We start from the raw sequence: 25,380 nt of genomic DNA, 5'->3' as shown, positions 1-25,380 counted from the left end.
GCTCCGGCTCCTTCCGCTCAATTTAACGCACGTCCAGCGGCGGCATTCGCGATTCATCCACGCGGAGCGACGGAAGGACGGTCGAGAGGGACGCCAGGAGCGACAAAAGGGACGGCACACGGGGCGGGGGGTAAAAAAGAGCGAGAGACAAAGAAAGAACGGGTCGAGGAGTCCGTCGGGGGAGAAGGAGAAAAAGAGGAGGATGCATCGAGGTTTGATACCTACATAGGGCGAACCTGGCACATACGAGTTACATACCGTGCACACACGTGCGTGACGACGCACATAACTATATGCACGTACACGTACCTGTTGCTTATTGCATTGTTCCCCGCGATGGTCGTTCCGTGTACGTGTACGTTCTCGTCTCTCTCCTCTTTTCTCCTACCCGACGGGTCGCGGTACATAGCTGCCGGCCACCGCTCTCGCGAACGCGTCCCTGATCCGCCAACACAACCGTAAACAAAGTATATTTGCAGAGAAGCAACGCTCGCCTCCTTTCCCGCGCACGCTTACGTATACACGTAGGCCAGCGACGAGGAAGACGCCGAGAGCCCAGGATGCGCACGTAGGCGGCCAGATATTTATGTATGCGCCGGATAAACGGACGCGAAAGGGCGGGAGCCGCGTTCGTGTGAGCCACAAGTACACGCCTAATGCCTGCTGATCTTGCGGGTTAAGCCGCTCTCGCATTCACGGCCCCCGTTTCCCTCCCCCCTGGGCTTCGTCTTCGTGCTCCTTTTCCTTTTGGCCTCGAAGAGAGAGTACACCGAATCCCTTTCTTCGCAGCGGGTCGGCCCTTATGTGTACGGTCGGCGTGTTAACGTTTACGTGAGCTCACGAGAGCAGAAGTTTCTCCATTCATAACCGTGGAAGTGGATGCCGGAGCAATGGTCCCTCGACCGCCTTCGGGCTGTTGCTCGTGTGCACGTATACGTAGACGCGGATCGCTCTTCTCTCCGATGGTAAATGTAGGTTACGCCGGTGACGACTGTTCCCCTGCCGCTTGTTGTTTCTCTTCGTTCTCCGTGTGGGTTAAACGCGCGTCAAAGTCATAGGAAACCGCCGCGTTCCTATGGTTGCCCTTCGTACCGTCCACGTTTTTCGTCGTTTTTCGGGTCGTTTTGGTCCCTCGTCCCAGTTCTCGTCGCTTGACCCGTTTCGCGTGTACTTATTCTTGAGTCTCTTTTCTGAAAACGAGCAGAAGTGTTGGGTAACAGAGACACCGTAACCTAACTAAACCCGTCTTTGGATTCAAGTACGCGTCAACGAGAGGGTTCTGTGGATAATTCAGCCCTCGACGAGGACGAAAGGGGTTTCGGGTTAGAACGGCAACCTTTGTGCGCCGATGTTGTCGCGCGTGTCCACAACACGAGAGCAGCCATTAGCGATTGGGATGAACAACACCATATGTACTTGGCCTAGTTAACACTTCTATGATAGTCTGATTTATTTGCCCTCCTTTGTTCCGCCGAGTGTGCTCGGTGTAATTGCATATCCGAGCGCGTTTCGAAGCGTCGAGAAACCAGTCTATTTACTTTGTGCCCGCAAAAGGACCCAACCGTGATCCACCATTTATGATATCGGGGTATCCCTCATTCGTCATCGTTACATAATTCATCCCTTTCGTTTCACCCCCTTGACGTTCGATCAATCGATCGAGTACTTGCGAGAGAGCGTAGCTCTCTGCCGGCGAGAGCGGAAACTATCGCCACGCGAGTGTACCGATCGTATCCAATAAACGATCGGTGTTTTTTTCCTTTCGAGCTTTGGAAATAGAAGGAAAGGCTCGGAACTGTGAAGCGAAGGAATAAACGCAGGAACAGGCGGATGAACGGCTAACCTGACAAGTGGCGCCCCGTCGCTTAATCCCCCTCTAGCGCAAGCTACAAAGTTTTGCATAAGACAGCACGCGTTTCATTTCTCTCTCTCTCTGAAGCGGGCTCTCTTTTTCGCTTTAAGGCCGGATCGAGTATTCCGAAAGTACTTGTACGTGTACACAGAGGCACGCCAACGTGTAGAATCGAAGGCAAGAGTGGGTGGCGCAGGAGGAAAGTAGGGTGGTAGGTGAGAGAGGATCCAGATAGAGCCGAGCAACAGGTTCCCTAAAGCTCGAATGACACGCTTCGGGGATTTTCGCGAAACGACTGTTTTGCGTCCCGCACGATCGTCCAACGATAGTGGCTGCGCGTAAGGGAACCGTTTCAACCCTCTCTGTCGTTTGGAGTCGCGTTTCCTTCTTACCATTTGTCTTACAGTTTCGATGAACTTGCTCGTCGCGTCGATGTTTTGAGTAGCGCGAAGTCTTGATTAATGAAACGACATACTTGCGTAACTGGCTCACTGTTACATACTTGTTACGTCCCCGCGGAGAAATTCGTGGCGACTAAGAGGATCGTGGTGGATGGGAATACAACTCCTTTGTCGGGGTTCCATTATTGTATTTGAAACGACGTACAAACGTAATAGCGAATAATTTAATCTTTTATCGCGTAATGCGACCGATCGAGAACTTGACAATATTCTACTACGATTTTATAAACAGGGGAGAGGAAAGTATGTGTGCAAAATTCTACGTTAAAACTTCTTGTTCATTTCTTATTGTTTTTTCTTATTGTTTTCGTACGCAGAATCTATCGCTGAAGAATATGACAAGCGCTATAAGACACCCAGTATATTAGAATGTTTAATGGAGCGAGGACGATCTCAGTCCTTAGTTGTTAGACGAGTAAGCCAGAACTTGTGCAAATTCATCGGAATAGAAAGTATAGTAATGCGCAATGGTTTTAGAAAATTACCGCTTGGGCAAGATAAACAATTGAGCAAATACGGAAATTATGATGCAAATAAGACTGGACGCGATTTAAGTATTTTTCTAAAATCTTTGTTATATTTTTTTCCAATAACGTCGTGTCGAAGGCTAGGTTACGACAGTGTCTGTAAATTAGTATTTGGGTATTTTGGGTTCTTCGATACATTCGAGGAGGTCGCGAATCTTGATGATTTCTATCTGAATAAATAAACAGAATATCTACTGCTCTTGACGATCATATATGGTTCGAATACGCGTTAAGTTGAACCCAAATTTCCGACTGTTGCGTGTTGAAGGTCTGGGTGTTCGGTCAAAGGTCCCAGACCCTCTGGAACTAGCGTCTAATCGGCTCGAGAAAGACCGTCGACGATTCGAAGACAGCAAATTGCGCGGGCAGGATTACGTAACGGGTCAACGACTGGGCGATATCGTCCCCCAAACGGTAGGGACGCGTGGGAACCGACGTCGATTGTTCGCACATGGCGTCGACTGGAGGCTTCGAAACCACGTGGCCGAATAAGTTTCACCGGGACCACGACGACGAGCATACGTCACAGCACAGCTGAGCCTCTTGCATCCACGTGAAATACCGTCACGGCGGTTTCGAGTGTGCGTCTCGCACCGATTCACGGACACATCGACGAACGGGTACCTGTATGTGTGTATTCGCCAAGGGGATGAAGGCAGGGGTGTGGAGATGAATATGTGAATATGTGCCATGCGAGCGAGCGGGCGAACGAAAGTGAAAACGGGGTTGGAGGGCCTCTTCCTACTCTTCCACACCCACCTCCACCTCCGCCTCCTCCACTGTCGTTCTCTCTCTTTCTCTCTCGACCAGCTCCTGCTCGATGTATTGCATCCCGGGTATGCACAGCCATGCACCATTCGGTTCGATGTATGCGAGATAGATGCGGAGCGAGGTCGAGCCACGGCTTACTGGGCTCAACCCCGTCGCACCCACCCCCGCCCTACCGGGCTGTTCCTCTTCCTACACCCGAATTTCCTAGTCGTGCGCGACCATCACGCCCGTCGCGTTCACTTTTCAAAGTGGCTGAAATCGAATCTTCGGTTGTTCGATGCTGTCGACCCCAGTCGTAAATCCGGAAGATGATCGATAGGAACCGAATGCAGCTCAGTTTTGTTCGATCAGTCTAGTTACGCAATTCCTTACCGAAAATCTAATGTCTGATCATGAATAATTCTACTGCAATTTCATGCGTATGTTAAAAACATCATAACTTCTGAACGGATCGGAGGATTTTAATGTCTCAAAATGTAAACTACGCGTAGTTTATGCAGAAATTCTAAGAATATTCGAAAAGTTGTACATTCGGTTACGTTTACCGAATTATCAGTAAACCTAGAATTAAAACCTCTCGAATGTAATATTTGTAACTTACACAGTTTGCCGAGTAAGCACGATTTTTTTCACACGTTCGCGCGGAGAATTTTTATACACAAGCTACGAACACGTTAAATTTAGCCCGAGCGTTCTCCAACAGTCCCGCGGATATAGACCGAGCATTAAATACTCATAGTTCCAGCATCCGAAAGAGTTACCTCCAGGCTAGTCCTGAATTGTTAGCACTCTGCAAATGAGGATGTTACCGTGCTCCTGTATTCGCCGCCAGAGGGCCACGCTCTTATTTCTCTCGCAAACGCTCGACTGACCCTTCCGTTTCGACCGACTATCTACTATCCCAACGTCTAAGGCAGGATCACGCTCTCCTCTCCTTTCCTTTTCTAATATTCTGCATGTCACACATATATGTACACACTTTATAGATCAGAGGTTAGATGTCACCGATTTAGTGTCGCGATTACAGATTATCAGTTTTTTCAAATTTTGATTCTCCGCCACTGACTATAATAGACGCTCCACTTGTTCCCAGCGGCTTGTAGTCGTAAGATGTTAGGAGCGCGCGTAACGGACGTAGACCTGGGTCGTGAATACACAATGGGGGGACGGTTCGATCAACCTTCGTGGTGTGGGGGGTGGGGGCAGGTCGGTTAAAGGCCTGATCGGCGGCAACGACCTTCCGGAGCATTGTTTCTTTTCGACGATCCTGCGGCCGGTCGCGATCACGTCCGCATTCTAAGCCGAGTTACGTGCACAGCCGGCACGCGCCGATTACGTAAAACACGCTCGCTCCCTGCATCCATAATGTACGAGCCGCGGCGGTGAAACACGCCAGGCCGCCTTTGCTTTGCGGATACGTTCGGAGGCAGCAGTCCTATCGGTTCGATCTCACGGAGGCTATCATCGGTCTCGCTCGCGCTCTCGTCCGCTCGAATAAGGCGCGAGCAAGGCCGCGGCAGCCACGCCGCGGTCTAAACTTGTCCGGCGACGAAAACTTGGCACGAAACATCCCAGTGACCCCATTGTCTGCCTCCGCGAGCAACACGGTACTCCCCCTCCCGAGTCTCCTCCCACGTCCGGGGTGCATTAAGCCCAAATTAACAAAGGGGTAGATATACTTACCTACGACCCCTGACCTGTGCGAGCCTCTCGCGCAATTTCCAGTCCTCCGTCTCTTCGACCTTCCTGATCTCCCGCAAAACCCCAACCACCCCCGGGCGCCTCCGGTTCTCTCCTCTTCCGACTACACACACCGCTTTACGGCCCTCCGTCTCCTCTATGTACCGGGCCATTTGTTTCTAACTGCGAAGCGAACACCAACACCCTCCAGTCCGGCGACGAGACGGAGCAACAGGTCCTCGAGGATGCAATCACACGTTGGCCCGCTCACCACTTCCGGCCACTTTCTATGCCCCGGTAAGGGATATAGAATGTCCCTTGGGCGTTGCTTCCTGTCTCAAGGACGGGATAGACTCTACGGAATTAGGTCAACGACGCTCGGGGATCGCGAGGGATCGCGGAGCCATGTTGCACAGAGTAGTCCATTTCACCCGAAAGCTAGCCAAAGTGCAATTTTTTAAGTATAAATCAGCTCCTTGTCTGTACGATCTATTTATTGTATACATATCAGAGCGTCGAATTATGCTTGAAATTTTTAAATATAAAAATCGGTCCCTGATATATAGACTTTCAAAGTTGACAAAATTTCGTGCGTCTTCCACATTTTTCACTTTTTCCACATGAAAAACTAAGAAACAAAATGAGGATGAATAATAAAATATCGTTGCAAAAATGTCGGTACGTTGAAGTTTGAGTAATAAAATCTCGATTCTCGAGATTCGCAAATGCGTCGAACCCGTTGAAAAGTCCCGATGGCGATCTATCGGGTTCGAGAGAGTCTGGAACGTACGCGGAGGGAAATAAATCGTCGGGGATCGCGAGTTACGGCGTTCGAGACGCCGGAGGTGGGGACATTTTTTCTTCTTTTTAACTGGGTCATTGTGTGACGCCGCATGGAAACTATAAATCTTCCCGCGGATGGAGCTTGACCTTGCCACTTGAACTTGCCCCCTTTTCTTCACCGCGGTTTTGACCGCCATATAACTTCGCCGGTCATTCTTCTTCCCGCGTCGGATCGCTGTAACTTGAATCATAAACTTCCGAGAAATAAAGGATTCGCGGGAACTCCCGTCGGATTCAGCGACGCACAATGTCTCCGGAGCATTTGCATCCGTCTCGGCGCCATTTTACGTTCTTTCTATTCTTCCGTACTTCGAACGAGTGATTCCACGAAAACTAAATCGAGAACCGTAGAATAAATTTTTTCATACGGGGCTTCCTTTTCGAAATAGTTCAATTCGAACGCTCGACGAGCGTGTCTGACCATTACTTACTATTTCTACTTTCGCTGACCGCGACGAATCTTCGGAGTCGAATACAATTCTGTTCAAGTACTTAGTGTATCGATCAAGGATCGATATTCATATCTGGATATTTGTAGTATTTGAACAAGAAATCCAGTTTTACAAACTGGTTGTGCTTCTTTAACCTTTATTTTCTGTCATTGCTGTATCTTTACTTTGTTAGAGAATTTCAATTTGCTGCACGAACGAAATAAGACAATGTCAAGAAAAATTTAATTTGATTTTATTTTCAACGGAACTTTTGAGCTTTCACTGAAAATGACCTGCCAGTTTCAGAAAACGCTTAGCAAAGTTGCCTGTCGTCGAAAAGGTGAATATTTAGTTTGCTCCTTCGCTGCATCCAGTACACGTGATATCCTAATTGTTTCGAACCGTGTATAACATCGAAACCTATTAATAGTTAAAATTCTGTTTACAAACTGTGCTGCTCATAATTAATGTCCTGTGAGTAATAAAGTCACTCTCAAAATCTCGAACGTTTCCCATATTAGTTTCTCTTCGATTTACAAAGAACAAACATGGAGATTTCGCGCGAGAGTTAATAATCTATTCGAGCTTATATCGACGAAAGATATTTGGTAATTTTGTAGCCATTCGTGATCGATTGTAAAACTGTAAAAAGGACTCTAAAATATTTTCGTGTAATACGCCCGGAGCGTCTGTCCATTATTCGCTGGTTCTACTTGTCTCGGTGCCAAAATCGTGTTCCGTGTTTTTCAAAGTCGATTTCCTCCGGAACGAGGTTCCTTGGAAAACGAATTTTTTATTAAAAAGAATATCCTAGGTCCGACCAACTATAGGAGACACTTCGGAACGTCTCGAACGAGGACACATTTTTTTAACAAGTTCACCGAGGCGAGGTTCGTTTCGAAATCTGTTGGCGCCTTTCGGGAGCGAGTATCGTCGACGTTTACGAAGAGGGTGTCGTGAAAAAGGTCGTCGAGCCGTAAAGGACACGTGGTGGTCGTTCGTCCGCGAGGAACAACCAATTCGTTCGGCTGCGAAACAACCGTGAAACGTTGCAGTGTGCGCGAGGGCGCGACGAAATGAACGAGGAAACGGTCGCGTAAAACGTCGATAACCCGCGGAGATGAGAGGGCGAGAACGAGACTCGTAACGGCCGGTGGTACATGTGGGCCAACAGTTTGTCGTGGTGACGTCGGCGAACGATATGGGGGCAGGTCAGTGATATCCGAGCGGAGTTTAAACGGTTGTTCGCTTTGGTACAAACTCTCGACGGTCAGTGAGGGCTCTCGAACGGCTTGCGAGCACGGGAACAAGACAAACCACCGCTGCACCTCAGGTTCCTCCTACCACTAACCCTTCCTTGACCCACCCAACCTATTAGGTCGAGTCATAAACAAATTGCACTCGTTCTTAGCGCAAACATCGGATCTATTGCTGTAGTATACTTTCTAGAAATTGAATTAACCCCTTCTCTGTTTGGAAGAAAAATAGTAGCTTTAAAGCAAAGTGATCAGACCTCTCGAATTGTAGGGGATGTAGAAAGTGTCTTGAATTGGACATTGACGCGTTGGTAGTTGAAGTTAATGTTATAGACTCGAATCTATCTTCTCTGTTTGGAAGAAAGATCTGTAAATGGGAAATATTTGTTTGTTTATTTTCATTAACATAACTATGAGTTTTAAGTAAAAATTTTTAACTGTTCGTTGCGAAATGTTCGATGCCACAATTGAAATTTTATTTCTCACGATTATTCGTGTTTTATTTATTGTTAGAAATTTTTATTCTTGTACGAATTTTGTCCACTTCTGAGATGGATCATTCGAATGGATCTGGGTTAAAGAATTAACACGTTTATTGTTTCCATAAACAGGAATGAGTGTCACTCACACGTCTCGGGGAGCGACAAGCCTCCTGAGCTGTCGTGACCCACATATAGGTCAGGGACTCCTGAATGAGAAATACCCTGACCCACATGCGAGTCAGGGGACAGCGAACACGTTAACACGTTCGTCGCAGAATAGAAAATATATTCTTAGTCAGAAACGGGTAAATTAAAATTTAAACGTATGTATTTAGCTTTCGAAAAAAATGGATCCCAAAATGTAAATAGAAGCTAACATAAGGGTTGTAATAAACTTCTCTTTCGAAAAGTTCCTAATTGTCAAACATAAAATACATTACATAATCGTCAGAGTATTTTAATATTTTTCATCTCAAGTTCCATTTCGAAATATTTGTCTCATATTTGTAACACTGTGTCTCTCGACGTAAGATTTATTTACGAAGTATAGTCACCCTTGACACTTTCCCTTGCTCCTATTAATTCGTCGTTGTCTGGAACAGAGCAGTTCATCTCCGTTTCGAGTTTCTCGATTTGATTCGTACTTGATTCGTGTATAACAAAAACAGCGTCGGTTCGTGGCTGTCGCTACCGGGTAGTTATTATGCGTGGGGCGAGTTTCAAAGACCGTGATCGTAACCTAACAATCAGGGCTCTGGGTAGTTAGTGGGGCTAATAGCCGACGTCGCTGTGCCGCCCAGTAATCAACGCCCCGGCTTGTGTTGTCGGTGAACGATAGAGCAAGAGTGAAACGGAGACGGACAAGGGAGGAGAGACAAGACACATATACGCTTTGAGCTATCGAAACACCGTAACGGCATAATTATCCTTAATCGACGAATGGTAACAGGACGTTAAGTAGGTGACGTCGGAGGTATGACGCGGCATCGTCGAGGGTGGAACGGTCTTCGATTAGGTTTACGGCGTAGCTAAAAAGGTGCTGCCTTTGAAGGAATTTATGCAACGATACCTTCTAATGTTGCTTTTATTGTAGCTTACGGGGGCGATGGTTAATTTCGTATACAAATCGCAGACTTGGCTCTCGACGTTTACGTTTCTAACGAGTGTTTGTCTTTGTAGCGTTTGGATAACCGTAGGAGGTAGTTTTAGTACCCTACTCGCGAACGATCTTCGCCGAGGTTAATGAAAGAGTCGGATGGATTTTAAGTACCGGAGTATTTCTAGACTGTGTTTATTCAAGCTTTAACAACTTAATCATTTTATCGATGGAAAATACACGGCGCTGGTGGTTTTTAAAATCACAGTTTTTCTATTTTACAAGAGAACTGTCGAGAATATAAATAATTATTTCTTATTGTTGAGATACTATGGCAGGATAATCGTCGGTTAGAGTTAAGCATGGAACAAGAACGGGAACAGTGGTAAGGACTATAACTTGCCTTCTTGTTAGGGGACAAAGAGTAGCCCTCTTTAAAGACTTTCCTTAACATGCAACATTAAAAGGCTATACTCAAAGAGAAGGCATTCGTAGACCTATGCTTATATGAAATATTTCATCAGCACAGTTAAATACTTAAGTAAAGTTTGACCAAGCAGTTCCAGAACACTTTGAATAAAACAATAACTGTGGAGTAAGTACAGACAACAGTTCTTTTCGATAATTCTCTCATTAAACCTCTGCCTAAGTCGTTACGGGATTGTCTCCCTTTTATTCGAAGATCGATGCTTCTTTGAAATTTGTTTAATCGGTTAATCAGATCATTGAATCAAGACCCATACAAATCTTTTGTTTGTGGGGTGACTGGTACAATCAATTTAGGTCTGGGTTAGGTCAACAGTAGTTTGAGCGTTAATGGTGGGGCTAATCCAATTACATATCCAATAATTCTGATACGTATCGATGCCCCTAAGCACTCTATTAAACAAGGATCAAAATCAATTATAGTCGGTTTAGTAAGATGTCTCGCGTAATTTTCCTTTATCAATACTATTGTTCTCCAATTAATAGCAATCGCGGTACAACCGGAAAGTAGGTGATTCTTTGTGCAAAAACAAGTCGAAAATGTAGGCGAAATTTTTTCGTAACATCCACCATTACCGAGAAAAACAACTTTGAAAATTCGTAGGATGCGGCGCATGCGATTAATCGCGTGCCTCTGTATCTTGTAACGTAACAATATTTTAAATTACTTTGATAAAATTATTCTCAGAAATTGTATCTTGAACCATTCTATTAAAAAATTTACCAAACGTAACGTTGCTCCAAACAGAATCGTGCGATCGTTCGGGTGCGCCGCGTCCTACAGATTTTCAGAGTTGTTTATTTAGCTAACGGAGGATCGTGCAAAAAAATGTTGTTCTACATTTTCGACTTGTTTTTGCGCGAACAATCGTCCTGCAAAGTAGCACGATAAGCGTCACGGAAGTCACGCGACAATCCAATGGTTCCACGTCTAATAATTCACGCGGAAGACGGGGTACACGGTTCTAGAAAATATGTCCCCGTTTAGAGGGTCGTGTACGCTTGCACGCACGTTACATACGATAATTACGGTTCGCTCGATCACTGATGCCGATCAACGAATTGCTCGCAGCCGGTACGCGCCTCGTCTCGTTCGCGCTATCTTATCGTCGTACAACAATGTCGGCGGTGTAGCTGTTCCTCTCGATTCGTCTGTCTCGCTTCCACCACGGTTGTTCTTTATCCCCGACGTCGCCCCACGACGCTTAACCACCATCGAAGGAGAGGGCCATGTACCTACTACGGGCGTACTCTCGAATACGATGTGACTGGGTGCGAGGTCGTATCCGTGCAGGCCTCAACATCTACCAAAGTTCCGCGCTCATGAATGAACTTCCTTGTGTGGAACCGTTTATGCTTTCCCTTCCCGGCTGCCTGGCTGCCGCTGGTCGCGTTGCACACGTGTACACGTGGTGCGTGCGTGTGTATGATTGTGTGTGCACGCTCGTCTCTCTCTCGTGGGGGGTTAAACGGCTTCCCAACGTGGTCAATAGTTTCCCGATCCCTTCCTTTCCGCCCCTCCGCATCCTCCCCCCTCTCGTTTCCCTTCAGTCGACCGCCTCTGGCGCCGCGACGCACGATGGTCCAAAACGCGGAAGAGCTGACCAAGCATCGGAAAACCGCCGGGGAAATCATTGAAAATGTTTTTCGAAATGCCTCGCGTCGAGGTTTTCGGGGTCGCTGACTTTACATCCAATTAATATTTCGATTCAATTTTTTAATGAAACGGTCTGGGTCGAGGTTACCGACAACGAAGACGGTTAGTTTTTAATCTGTTTTGTGTCTCGTTAAATTTGATTGGCGCTAACGCGTCGAAAGAACGCAGAAAGAAAATCTGTGAGACGCCGTAGCAACTTGACGAGCACTCCCCTTTTCCTCCTCCTCCAGTTACTGTTCGTGTTCCCGTTTTTCTACCACTTACCTCACTTCTTTGTTCCCCCCCAGTTTGCTCTCGAACGTCTTCGTTCTTCGTCCCCCCTTACTTAATCCGAAGATTGATCTTCAGAGGTCCGGCAGGCACGCGCCACCTGTTTTTATCCGAAGTCGTCTCTCTTTTCTTGTCCCGAACCTTTTGTTATCGCATCAGGGCCGCGCGGGGGACGAGGAGGGGGCACCGGACGGGACACGTTGCGCCGCAATGGGACCGAACGGGGCGCGACTTTTTGCTGACTACGACGCTGTTTTGTTCGCGACTACACGATGTATGCGTCGACTCTTGGCGCCCTTAGGCCACTCGAGGTCTGGCGTTCCCGCGGTTCTTGCACGGATTGCAGGGGATTACAGAGATCGGTGTTCAAGTTTCAGGGATTTCTGGCGCGACATTAATTGCTTAATATATGCAGGGGACTATTTTTTCGTAAATGCATTAATTACAGAGTTATGATCTGAGCACTTGCGATAGAGACAAGAGCGTAGTCCTCTGAATCTATTACTGAATCTATTATCCCGTTCAAATTCTTTTCATCACTGTTCGCGAACAAATTTGATCGATGCTAGGAGCTACTAGACAGAAACGGAAAACAGAGAACGACTCGATGTTAACATCGGAGGCAGACTAGCGTTTACATCGATGTTGTTGCACTGTGGATCGGATGTAGCGAAGCAGTGTTCTCGTATAACATTTTACTTGGGACACGACGATCCAGATTATCTCGATAGTTCTGCGAGGGCAAGTTCAAATTAAAAGACACCTTTTAGCGTGTTTTATAAAACAAAAAATATTTTAATAATTTCATAACTGTCCACTTTTGTATCGAAAGAAAGTCCCCTACATTCCGCGACTAACTCTCAAAGTACAAATTCTTCCCCGACCGTAGGTATGTAACTCGACCTCCGTCTACGTAAGCATAATCTGGCGGCAAAAATATCGACCGTAGCATGCAAAGCGATTGTAGAGGTATTATAGCCGATCAACCAGCCGTGACATCGGTTCAACCTAGGGTGGTCGACCACGTGGCGAATTACACCGATTCTCCCACGCTACACGGACGCTCAACCTTTCTCTCCCCCCTCTTGGATCAAGTTCTCACCCTTCGTTCTCCTTTTCTCTCTCTTCGATCAACCCGTGTCTATGTGTTTCGTCCCTCAAAGTGTTCGCGCGTTTCAGCATTTCCTTCTCTTTTCCGGCGCCGTTCGTTGTTATTAACGACGATACCGGTGTCGGTTCTACAAAAGGTTCGCCCCCCCCCCCCTGGCTGGGCTCCTCCGATTCGCAGGGTTATGAATGGATTCGAACTATGTACTATTGGGCCATCAGTTCCGCGCGATACACCTCGTTTTCTGTGTTCGTGAGCGCTTCTGTAACAGGGCAAAGGAGAAAAGGAGAGCATCGACACACCGGAACGGAGACGGAAGATCGAGATGGGGGGAGGAGGAGGACCGGGCAAGAATGAATGGCATACGCCACGTTAATAGCTTGTTCTCGCTTCAGGGTTGCGCGAGGTCAGTTCACTTTTAACCGACCCGATGCCGTTATAACTCGAACGACCGTCACCTGTGTTCTTTTTGGCCGGCGTAATATGTTAGGAGGGATTTCGAGCGTGAACTTGCCGGCTAAATTGATGACTGAATAGCCCGGCTGAATGGGGGCGAGAAAGATTACGCCTCACCCGCCGGCACCGTCGCTTGGCACCGCTTTTGTCGCGACGATTCGAGTTAAGATGTATCATCGCTGGTTAACCCTTTATCGCTATCTCTTCTCACCGGTTGAATTGGTAAGGGCTGGCTGAAACAGCCGACGGTGTCAAAGTAATTTTTCTAAATCAGCAGCACAGCTTGTTCGAATTCCGTTTTATTGTTTACCTTACGGTTTCGTAATAATCTATTTGTTTCACCCCGCAGGTGTCCGGTATAATTCATATTCGGTGATTCAGTTTATAAAGCTGTTTTGGCACGTCGTACGGTAATCATTCTTTAACTACTCGCGCAGTATGCCAAGACCATTATTTTGCCAGATGATTAATGTTCCTAAAAGACACGGAATCATTCCTGTTTAAATTATATTTTATAGGCACGATGCCCTGCTATGCATATTCTTCGAAAAATGTTGAATTTGAGGTGTGTACACTTTACCTCTATTTGCAACTGAACACACAAAAGGATGAGATCTTTCTATCGATACTATTAAGAACTAGTGAACGTCCAGTGTGAGTGAAATACCTTTGCCTAAAACAACAGTTACAAACAACCGTGGTCTGGTCATTGGTGTTTGAAGCGCAGTCGAATCCGTCGCATTCAGAAAAAGTGACCGTCGCTTAAAATTCAAAGCAATTGGAAGGAACGGGTTCGAGATCGAGAGAGAAGGAAAATAGAATCTCATTTTTCCGACAGAAACCGTGTGCACCGAGCTCATCAGCACGGAAACCACGTGTTAGCACGGCACGCGCCGGAGTTAATAGCCCCATTCCCGCTTCGGGGTTGCCTCAGGTTAGTTGACGTTTACATAAATAGTCGGACCGACTCCCGCGCCGTTGTAAAAGAGAACTTCGGCGGCAGGCGAGTCGGCGAGGGAAGAGAGCACACGCCTGTATACACGTGCACACATGCACACACGGACACAGACACCGCCACGAATCCCATTAGCGCGAGAGAGAATGAATCGGGTAGAAAGAGGACTGTGTAGGGAATAGAGACGGAGAACGGAAAGAGGCTGGTCGCAACCGTGGCGGCAGTTGGTGACAGGTTATTAGTCTGCCGTAAGTCTGCCCGCGGAGAATGAGAATAATAGCTTAGGTGTGACATTGCCCCAGTGCTAGACTCGTGCCAGGCAGCTCCGTCTTTGTCTGTTCTTCCGCGCTGAGTCTTCTCGTCCCGTTAACGGATCCCTTTGCTCCTCCGTGTCCTCTCTCTCTCTCTCTCTGTCCCTCTCACTCTCCTCTGTCTTCGTGTTCGTCTGCTCGACACCGGGAACCCAGCATTATTGTCGTAATCTAGGTCTAGGCGGCGCGACTTGCCCTCAGCAGGTGTCATGTGCCTATTGTTCCTCAATGAAATCTTGGTCCCTCGGTCATACCACGAATCCAGAGGCGGTCTTTACCCGGCGATCGCGCGCGCGCTGAGGACAAAACATTCCCAGGCGGCTGCGATTCGCATCGGATTCTTCTACCACCTACTTAACCGAAACTGAAATACACACGCTCGCACACAGCAGCCCCGACAACCTGCCACGGGGTTTCCCGATCAGAACGAACGGCGCATTAGATATCACCAAACAAAGTTAGTCTTTTTATTATTCCGATGGAATCTGAATTTTGCAACAACAACCACAGGTTCCTGTCTAAAGCCAATACCCTCAAAAACTCATCGGTAAAACAACCCTAGTGAGCCTTGTGTTAGTCCCCAGGACATTCGAGGAGGTCGAGTACTTGCGAGAGAGATAAGAGCGCAGTCCTCTGGTGGCGAGCGAGGGAATCGTCGCCGCGATCGTTAGTGAAACGCATGTTAGCGCGGTGTTCTCGCCGCCCTGACCTATGGCAAACGAGGAACGCAATAACCCCTTCCCCCAGGTCTTCGACGATCCTCCGCAATCTCTTGGCGGCATCTATGCAGGACTCGTGGTCTCTGTCGATTCGCGTTGGAGAGAGAAGCGGAGGCAGCGGCGTAATGAGAGCGCGGGATTTACGATCGTAATCAAGCGTGACAGATTGCGCGTCAAAGAAAACAGGTCTGGTCGTTAGATACCGCGTGTCCCTTGCTCCTCTCTATCGGCGTTGCGGCATGGTTCTCCTCGTCGTGACACCGTGGCAACCCTCCTCGTCGCACTAACGCGGAAAGAACTGGCACGCGCCCAACCGCTCGTGCATTAAACAGAAGCCTTTTGCTTCTCTGTCGCGAGCGTCGTCCGTGTGTAAGTACGTATTATACGACGGCTCGAGCGGGCTCGACAGACCGTATAAGCTAAACAAATCCACGGACGTCGCCGGTGTACGGCTACGGGACGTGCCGATTCGTCGATGTCGGTGACACACGGCGCTCGTGTGTTGACATTGGTTAACGGCCGCGTGTCCCGTTGACATTGGCGGCGACGGCGGTTTGTCGGTCGGGTTCAGGTTCACGGAAGCCATTCACGCTTCGCACGCGGACATAAAGAAGCGCCAGGCGCCTACCCGGCGATAAACTGGGTTGCCGCATTCAGGAAGGGATTTAGGTGAGCCCCGGCGCAGAGAAAGCCGCCGTTCCGGCCAAACGGAGTTCGTTCACCGGAGGTTTGTTTTGTTCCTCGATCAAAGACGCCTGGATAGAGTTAAGTTTTTTATCCCCGTCCGCGGGCACAGCGAAGATCATAGGTCTCTCCTCGTCGCGGTAAATCGAGCGGAAATTTGGGGGCACGGTCTCTTGTTTCTTGTTCTCTCCCGAAAGTAAGCTTTATGAATTTCTATTGAAACGTTGGACGCTCATTCCATTTACTCGGTTATCGTGTACTGTTATAGTCTTTGTCGAATATAAAGTAACAATCGATTCATTTTTAATATAAATATAGTGAGAATTTTCCGAGCCCTGTTCTTCCGTAGAAACTTTGTCTTTCCTCCTCCATTCAACGCTTAAAACAATCACAGTCTTAAAGTTAAGTCAATATAGTCTCAAGATCACCTCGAGGATCATAGTATATTAGCTTGTACGAACATTCAAAAGTTTGCGTGTTATGGGATCGGGTTGGTACACTCGTTTTCAACAGAAAATCAATTTCCCTTCCCGGGAGAAAGGAACGATGCAGTAAAAAAGCACTCGACGAGCGTGTAGTCGATACGGTAACCGGGTTCACAAACACCAATTGCACGAGTTTCAATTCGTTAATGAAGTCCCGGCGTCGGCAACGATGCACGGTCTGTTAACGCCGCTCTTAATGACGCGACGCTGGGATCCGGGCGTCGGTGTTGGTGCGCGTTGGCGTCGGTGGTGGTGACGGGTTCGTCGGTCGGATCAGATTCACGGTAGCTATTAACGCTTTGCACGCTGGCGCAAAGAAGCGCCAGGCGCCTAGAGGCAATAAAGTAAGGTAGGTGCCAACGGAGCAACGCCGGCACATTGGCGCGAGTAAAACGGTAGGGGGATGCTGCGCCGCATCTGTGTACAAACGCAGGAGAAGGAGAGGTCTGGCGGAACAGGAGGGCACCGGGAATTTCAGGGTCGTAGGGAGATAATGCCTCACTTACAGCGTTCGTGAATGAAACGGATCGCTTGCCGCTACTACGACCTTTTCTGGCGTAGTCCTGCCGGGTCAATGGCCTTGTTTGAAGGCTGCCGCGGTCGCTCCACGTCACCGAGGCGTGATCGTTTTGCGAAGGATACCATCGACGACTCCGCTCGTACGGCTGTTTGATGGATAGTGAAATTTTTACGATCGCGTTCCACTGACTTTCATCCCGACAGGACATTAAAAACGATACTATTTACGTCACACGACGAGGATAAAAGACGCTAGAAATTCAGTAGAGTAGTTTCTTACAATCGTCGTCCTTCCAGATGTTTGCTAATCAATGTCACGAGGATGCAAGGGCCTCTGCAGCCCTGCCTTTAAAACATTCTTAAAAAGCTATCATATCGATGGGCTATTAGAGATGTTTCCAAGCGAATTGTTGATTGATGTGAGACTATAACTTGTTTGCACAGTCCCCAACGACTGCATTGCAGGTGTACCATGCGACACACCTAACTATCTGACTTTGACGGTCGTCAAAGGACTATACTACTTAGAACGTCATACGATGAGGGCAAACTCGACATGCTGGTAGGTCAATAGGGGAGTCCCCGAGTGCAGCGGCGAAACGAATCGCGTTGCACCTGTTACTAGGTACCCGAAACGACTGCGATGCGTGGCCATGTGACACACGCGTAGGGGAAACACGGGTCGAAGTTCCTGGCTAATTTGAAATTCAAGACTCCTCGGCTGCCGCGTCTGGGATTCCCTAAAAGAGCGTCGGGGCGGCATATCAGCTGACTGCTGCTTGTGCCGCTTCTAAGATGCACCCATTCATCCCCGCCACATCCACCTTCTCTCTCTCTTCATTCACACATTCACGTGGACCCTCCTCTCGTATTCGCCCATTGACGTGCCTTTATTTTCTCTCTTCCTCGTTCCGTCCCTGTCTAGTAGCCGCGTTGCCGTTATGCTGGCCGATTATTCCCCTCTCTCTCCGTCCCGATCGCGCCATCTTTCTCTTCTAACGTCCTCTTGCGGTAATGCCACTACGACCAGCGCAATCACGACCACAAACAACCACGGATATCCACGAGCTTCTCCAGTTGTTACCGTCATCCCCTTGCTCCTTCAACACAAATACCCTTTTCCTCCTTTCCACCGCCGCCCCTCGTTCGCCGACCTCCGCGTGCCATCCCTGCGACTCTCCCGTTGTAATTTTCTCCGTCTCTCTCTGGCGCGCCCGAGCAATTCCCTTTGTTTATTGCCGCAAACAACACGGCTGGCAGGTAGCTCGCGCGAGAAGGACGGAAGAAACGGGAGAAGATGCGAGCGGATGAGGAAGGATCCCCCAGCCACGCTTACGCGAAAGAAGGACATCCGCGAGGAGAATCGTGGTTGGGCGAATCGTGGTTGTTTTATGAGAGATCAGTGGCCGACACCAGAGGGGGAACTACAGCCGCTTGGTTCCCCTTCGACCATCAACAGAATCTATTGCCTGAATTTTAATCGCCTCCAACGATTTCTTTATTAACGAAAACTTTAATATTTCTATTTTCGATCGGTAATCTCTGACCGTAACCTCATCTTTCCCCCCCCATTACTGTTGTTTAGCAAGATTACTTATATTTCGAAGACGTAGGTTTAAACAAGACAGCAAGTTTTATTCTGTATTATCAGGATAGTTAAATTGGACTCGTACGACCCAAATTATTAGCGTTGAATATTTCAGTAGAATAAGTCGATACGTGTCAGACCCTATCCTCTTTTGGGACATTTGGTCCGTTTCGCTTATGTCGGTTACTTTTCCGAGTAAATGACGATGATTTTGATATTCAGTACTGAACAGTATCGTTCAATTTTAATAAATGTTTCATTAAACGTAGTAAGAAGTGCAAAAATCTTTGGAGCAATTTTCTCAAACTTTTAACACGTTCGTTTGCCCATTGAAAAATTTGTTTTCATCTATTTAACTTCTCCTTTTATTATTCATTACGTTAGCCATCTTATTCGCCTTAGTCAGCGAAAGTATATATCTGGGAACAACATCTCGAAGGTTACAAAGGGGTGTGCTGGAATTTCGTGCCTGTAAAGCAGGGGCGTTCAATCAAAGTATTCTGGCGCATTCCAGGAGCATTCTAGCGAACAAAGAATTCTTTCTTCGGTATATTCTTCGTGTGCACGGTGGGTCAAGGCCGTTGAACCCCAGACGACCCGGAAAACGTGAACTGTAAAAAGTAGGGTAATCGTTCTTTAACCCCGACGAACGTTATATTCTTAAGACTGTTTCTAGTGTCCCCAAATACAAATTAATATTTCTAGTAAATTCAAGTTGGACAAATAGTTGCACCACCTCTCTGTGTTTCACCCTTCGATAAGAAAAAGGTCGATTTCTGGAACGGAAACTCAACCCTTGGCGACTGACGGCTTTGTGTCGCGACTGCTTGGAAATATTCTAACGAACGTTTTAGCGTGCGCGTTTTCGGGATCCCAGAACCGCGTCTGACAACGTCTCGTCTTTGTAGGTTAGAGGAAACGAAGGGTGGGATCGGTGGTACTCGAGCAAGCGAGCGAACTGAAATATTCCAGTCGTCCTCTCCTCCGGGCTCTCCTTCGTTCAGTGGGTCAAGTTCAAACCGGTAGTAAGACGGAAATAGGCCGAAAGGCCTCACCGAGTGGCAGACAGAGAGAGAGAGAGAGAGCAGGACGGAAGAAGGCCAAGTCGTTCTTTCGTTAGTAACCACCGATCGATGCTTGATCGAGATAACAGGTAGGCGAGGTCGCTATAAGGGGTTTGCGAAGTTTCGAACGTCGGTTTAAATTCCCCCCCTCCTCCCTCGTCCCTCGTCTGCCTGCGGTCCCCCCTCGAGCCCAACCCACTCCACCCCCTACCACCCCAGTTTTCTCTCGCTTCCTCCCTCGTTCATTCATTCACCTCGCGCATCTTTCTCTTTCTATCTGGCCGAGCGGTGTCCCTCTTTAATCTTCTCCCTCTGCGTTACGCCGCCACCCCGGCGCGAATGTAGGTGAACTTGCCTCGTTCGAGGTAAACTACAGTCGACCGCTGTGCACGCGTATCTGTGTATGCTTTATGCGCACTTCCGTGCACGCGACAGTGTGCATCGCCCTTGTGTTTCGCGCGCGTGCGAGAGAGCGAGTGTCGCACGTGCACGCTGACACGTTTGCACGGTTCGTTAGCGGATACCTCGTGCTCCAGATTCGTGGCACGACAGCCTGGAGAGACGGAGAGAGAGCGAGAGAGAGAGAGGGGACACCGAGCAGGAAAACGAGAGCGTAGTCGTGGAAAGATAAAAAGGGTAAAGGGCTTATCGCGATGTCCGTGCACCGTAGGAATCCGGTCCCCGCTTATCGGGACGCACGGTTGTAAACATCGACGTGAATTTGCTCTTTCGCGTCGAACCCTGCCCCTCTTTTTCCTTTCCCCGTCGCGGCCACTTGTTAATTCGTGTTTTCCTGCAACCCTTCGACCGTCCAGTTCCGTGACCAGACACTGCTACTTCCGTTTGTTCGAAGTTGGTTGCTTGGCATTGTGCTTGCGCGACACGTAGCGTGTATGAGGTGGTCTGTACAATTGTTTCAGGTCATAACGCCGTTATTAATGCATTTAATACATATTCTTCGCTAAAGTACGCGTTGTTTGCATTTTGAAACGTTAAAATCCTTCAATCCGTTCAGGAATTATGATATTTTAAATATATGCATGAAACAGGGAATTCAGGTATTCATGATCAGACATTATATTTTCGGTAAGGAATTTTTTTCTCGAAAATGCGTAGGAATTCGGGGGTACATCTATTTACCAAAAACGATTGTAATTGACCCCTGCAACTAAAAATAATTTTTTCAGAACGATTCGAAATTTTTTGTTTCGTGAGTTAACGAAGCCTCGATCAACAAATTGGTATTCTTGATTTTCGTCTCTAGAATCGCCCATTGAAGTTTTCCCTAGGGGTGGCCAAACGGAGGCAAGAGCGTAGCCCTCTGATCGCGAGTACGCGAGGTGACGCCACAGCCCCAACCTCTGCACGTCTTTGAAAACGATACGACTGATGTACGAGTACCTTGATGACCTTGATACATTTCGTCAAGGCGTGAATTAGCTAGATGTCACGATGAAACGGGGATCCCCATGGAGGTTTCCCATTTCCCCCTCGCGGAGGCTTCGACGTAACGGAGAACACGAGCGCGTACAAGTGCACGTGTGCAACGAAGGACGCACGTGATGCTGACGCGGTCACGTGAAGGCAGGGAAGACCGCAATGGAGAGACCAGGGAAAAAGAAACGGTTCGATCGGTCGTTCCGTTTTTCACTGGGTCAAGTTTATCGCGACGGGAGAAAGAATAAGACGAACGGAGGCTAAGGGCGGGCTGAGAGGAAGCCGTAGCGAGCGATGAAGCGTGGTGCACGATAAAGTGGTTCGTGCTTTGTGCGCGCGCCACTGACCTGTTCCTGTGCGATAGAGAGTAAAAGAGGCACGAAGAACCATTCTTGTGTCACTAATGAGCCATCGATGTCTTATTGAGATATCGGCTCGTCCCTCTGCGTCGCAATTTTTTTGTGTCCCTCGACTCGCGAGTCCTTCTGCGTGCCTCTTGACCGGGCTGGACCGTTGCTCGCGTCTCGTCCAGGCCCCTCCGGGGGATCCTGGACTCCAGCAGTTTCGCTTTTACTTTCTTACCCGCGCGAAGATCTCAATCTCTCCTCTGTCCTTTTCTCTCCGCGGTACCAGCGAACACGATCGCTCGGGATCCGTTCGCCAAAGAGGTTATTGCACTTGACGCCGGAACAACCCGTGCTTCGGGCTTTTGTCTTTGCCGTGAAATCGACAAACTCGACGTTTATTCACGCGCGATCGAACTCGCGTCAAATATTTACACCTCTCGCTCCTTTGGGTCCAGCAACAGCCTGCTTCTTGTCTGACGAGGCGCGAACAATTCGATTCAGCGATGCTCTTTCAACGTCGCTCTGTATCAAATTTGGCGTGAAGGTTCTCGTCTAGACTCTTTACTCTTTAATCGAGTTACCAACGATGTTCGTATTTCAACGTAGGTATCGAGACTTTTGAGATTACCTACGAAGACCTTAAACGTTGAATGGAGAAACGGTTTCCGTTGGAGCACCAAAATGGTACAAAAGAGTATACCTTGTGCGTCGATGTAAGGGCTGACATTCATCGACGCGTTGCAAAACGACGAGTCACTCCCGTACGGTTTCCAAAGAACAACTTTTTTACCCCTTCCACTTATCTGCCGAAGTCGTTCCGGGCACGTGCGATAGCTCGTGTGACGGACGTGGATGGAATACGCGTGGATGCTGGGCGTGTACGCGAACTTGCCAAGCGTGTGTGTGTGTGTGTGTGTGGTCGCGGGGAAAAAGGCGGAGAAAACGCGATGACGTAGAAAGAGACAGAGAGTCGGAGAAAAAAACGAGCGGGTAGAACGAGAGCAAAAGAGGGAAATAGGATGAGAGGGAGAGTAAAAGCGTCGACTGTGCGCGCGAGGCACGCGATCGTCGAAACTTTTGCTGTCCCGCGAATCGAGAGGTATGCAACAGCTGTTATCGTGTTACGGGTTCGCACGAGCGGCCCGTAACTTCATATCATCGTGGTGGTTGTAGGAGCCCACTCCGTGGAGTGGGTCAAGTTCACTACGCTTATGATAACATTTCTGCTCCGTTCCAGTTCCGTTCCGCGTCTAACTGCGCCTTCTGCTCCGTTCTCCTTCGCCTCATCCTCCCACGATCTCAACCACCTCCATCTCCAACCTCTATTCTTGCTGTTCCTCGGATCCCTTGCTCGAGTATTCTGTCTCTCTCTCTTTACCTCGCTCTCTATCCGGCGCATCCCCCTGCATCCCCCTTTTTCCGTGTCTTCAGACCCGTCTAGCTTATCCTATCCTCCCGCGTTTGTAAACATCTCGAATCTGTCCGGATGGAGGAGCTTCCTGGAACGAGTTTGCGGCCGAGGACGTTCGGATCTTTCGGCGGTAGGCGGTATTATTGCGGTGCCAGGTAGGAATTTCGAGTTCAAGGGCGGATCGAAACGTTCTCGCGAGAGATGGATGGGGTCGTTGACGTTTCGGAGGTACTGGTGCGTCCCTCGAGATCGGAGGCGCGGTTTGCAAATTTTAGAATCGCTCGTTAGCCACTCGCGTACTGGGTCCAGTCGTCGTATAGATCTTTACCACCCCTAGAACGATCGCTGTGTAAATCTGCTCGAACGTGATTTATAATACTATTATAAATTATCATCTTGAAGGGGATGAATTTTGAAAAGTGATCTCAAGATAGCAAATTAATCGGTGTCATTTTCAATGCAAACATCACATCTTACTTGTTTTAACTAGCAATAATCTATTTGCTACCCTGAATCATGATTAAAGATACTCGAACTTTCTCTCAGCTAGAAACTAACTAAACAATCGGTCCGTTATGCAATGCAATAACAGAGCGTTTTATAATACTCGTAAATCGTCATAAACGTAGCAGCTTAACGTTCGTGGATCAGAAATAACTCGGTTTACGGTTGCACGAGGGTTATCTCTCGACTGGTAAGTAGCAACTGCTAGAGTGAAATCAGTATGACCTCGATTAAAAAAGTAGGTTGAACGATACACTTTACTCAACTAAATTATACGATTATTCTTTCGTTAGCGCTACTATAATTTCGTTTATCGTTTTCGATGGCTGGTCAATTACTTTACCAGACGTTCACCGTCAGATTCGCTTCCGGTGGATTGCAATCAGTCGTAACGTTTCTTTTCCAGTCAATAATTAAAATTAATTCTTCGACGCTGTACTAAGTCCCTGCAAAATATTTCGTATACTCGTATTTGGCATATTCTGCGTTTGAAATTGTTTCGAGCGTGTATTCTCGAACTCCAAAGTAACAAAACTCCAGACAATTTTCGTTAACTATTCGAAGCAGCAAAGTAGTTCTGTACAAAAGTTACCAAAGACGAAAGTATAGTGTATAGGGAATTTCGCGCTGAAGATCGAGGTTACGTTCGAAAATGGAGGGAAACGCGCGCAGCAGTTCGACAGCGTCATCGCCGCGTCACCGATCGCAGGACGTCGAACGCACGTGGGAACGATCCGAGAAAGCGGAATTCTTCGATGGTAAATAATGACGTAGTTTCACGGTCGTCGATAAATAAGTCACGGTGACGCGAATCCATTACCTTCCGCAACCGCTGCGGGAGCGAACGGTTCGGAATGATTTCTTGCGTAGTAAACGGCGCGCTCTCGCACACACGTATCCACCGAAACTCGATGTTTAGCGAGTATATGCGGAACCCGGCGATTACACGATCGTTGAGTGATTTACGAGCTCGCCGCCTCACGAGTCCCTTAACCTGTATGTTTGCAGACCGCATTCCTGGGACGGTTCGTAATGCGGCAGGGAGCACGTGCTGCTGCTGCCGGGTCTCGTGCTGCTCGATTTGGCCGTCAAATAGGGTCGGAGAGAAGAGGACGGGGACGTTTCTCGGGTAAGTATGCATTGCGCGTGCAAACAAGCCACTCGTCTTGCTTTATCTCTCTCGTCTTGCGTTCCCGTTTCGCGGGGAATTCCCGCGGATTCTGTCCACAGGATCACTCGGGCAACCATTGCAAACTGGTCGTCTCGAAATATTCATAAAACTCTATTCTATTTTTCGTATACTTTTAAGCGCCTCACGTTTTACGAATCTGAATAGTTCCGGGATTTGGTTTTACACAGTATGCAATTAGCTTGCGTCGGTTGAATAAAGATCTCGTGACGCGTGGAGACAAGATCGTGGCCCTCTGGCGGCGAGTATTACAGTCACCGTTAGTATCGAAGGGTTGGAGCTCGTATAAAAAAATTACGTATCGCTGGATCCGAGTTCCAATGCATGGAGGTTGCCTCGAACCATTCGGTACGTAACCACACGTACGTCGCCGATACAATCGATGCACGGTACTCGTATTTCGACAGTCCGATATCAATCGCGGCCTTGCGGTCGTCGTTTATATACACTGCCTTACACACCGTCCGCGTTCTCCCTCTTTCTCAGTCACCCTCGGCCGCTCACTCTCCCTTTCTGTCGTGCAACAAGTGTGACGGCTCGTACCGGTGGGTAGGCGAATGAACCAACAAAAAAAAAAAAAAAAATAAAAAAAAAACCTGGTGGTTAGAGGATGAGAGGAAGGCGGACAGGGAGAGTGAAGGTGCATCAGCTGGGGGCGAGGAGGACGGAGCGTTCCGCGGGGGAAAGACGGAAAATGGGTCGACTTTTGTGTACCGACGAGCTTTGCGGATACGTCAGCGCCAGGACACACCTGCAGTTCGACGGTTTACCCCCTTTTCAGGTAAATGTCC

At 48.2% G+C, this 25,380-nt stretch overlaps 1 protein-coding gene across 3 annotated transcripts in view; it reads left to right on the top strand.

Moving 5' to 3' along the window:
* Window positions 1-25,380, top strand: part of LOC143350286 (uncharacterized) — a 186,778-nt gene that overhangs the window by 56,945 nt on the left and 104,453 nt on the right. For 2 of the 3 annotated variants that reach the window (XM_076782291.1, XM_076782289.1), the window contains one exon: window positions 24,409-24,529. In XM_076782291.1, the coding sequence (XP_076638406.1) occupies window positions 24,409-24,529 (121 nt within the window). Of the gene's footprint in view, window positions 1-19,545; window positions 19,682-24,408; window positions 24,530-25,380 lie in introns of those variants that run through there. The other variant, XM_076782290.1, reaches the window with a different exon arrangement.

The sequence above is a fragment of the Colletes latitarsis genome, chromosome 14, assembly GCF_051014445.1.
Source record: "Colletes latitarsis isolate SP2378_abdomen chromosome 14, iyColLati1, whole genome shotgun sequence".
Classification (NCBI taxonomy): domain Eukaryota; kingdom Metazoa; phylum Arthropoda; class Insecta; order Hymenoptera; family Colletidae; genus Colletes; species Colletes latitarsis.
Note: the sequence above shows the minus strand (reverse complement) of the source record. Positions and strands in the feature narration are given on the sequence as shown.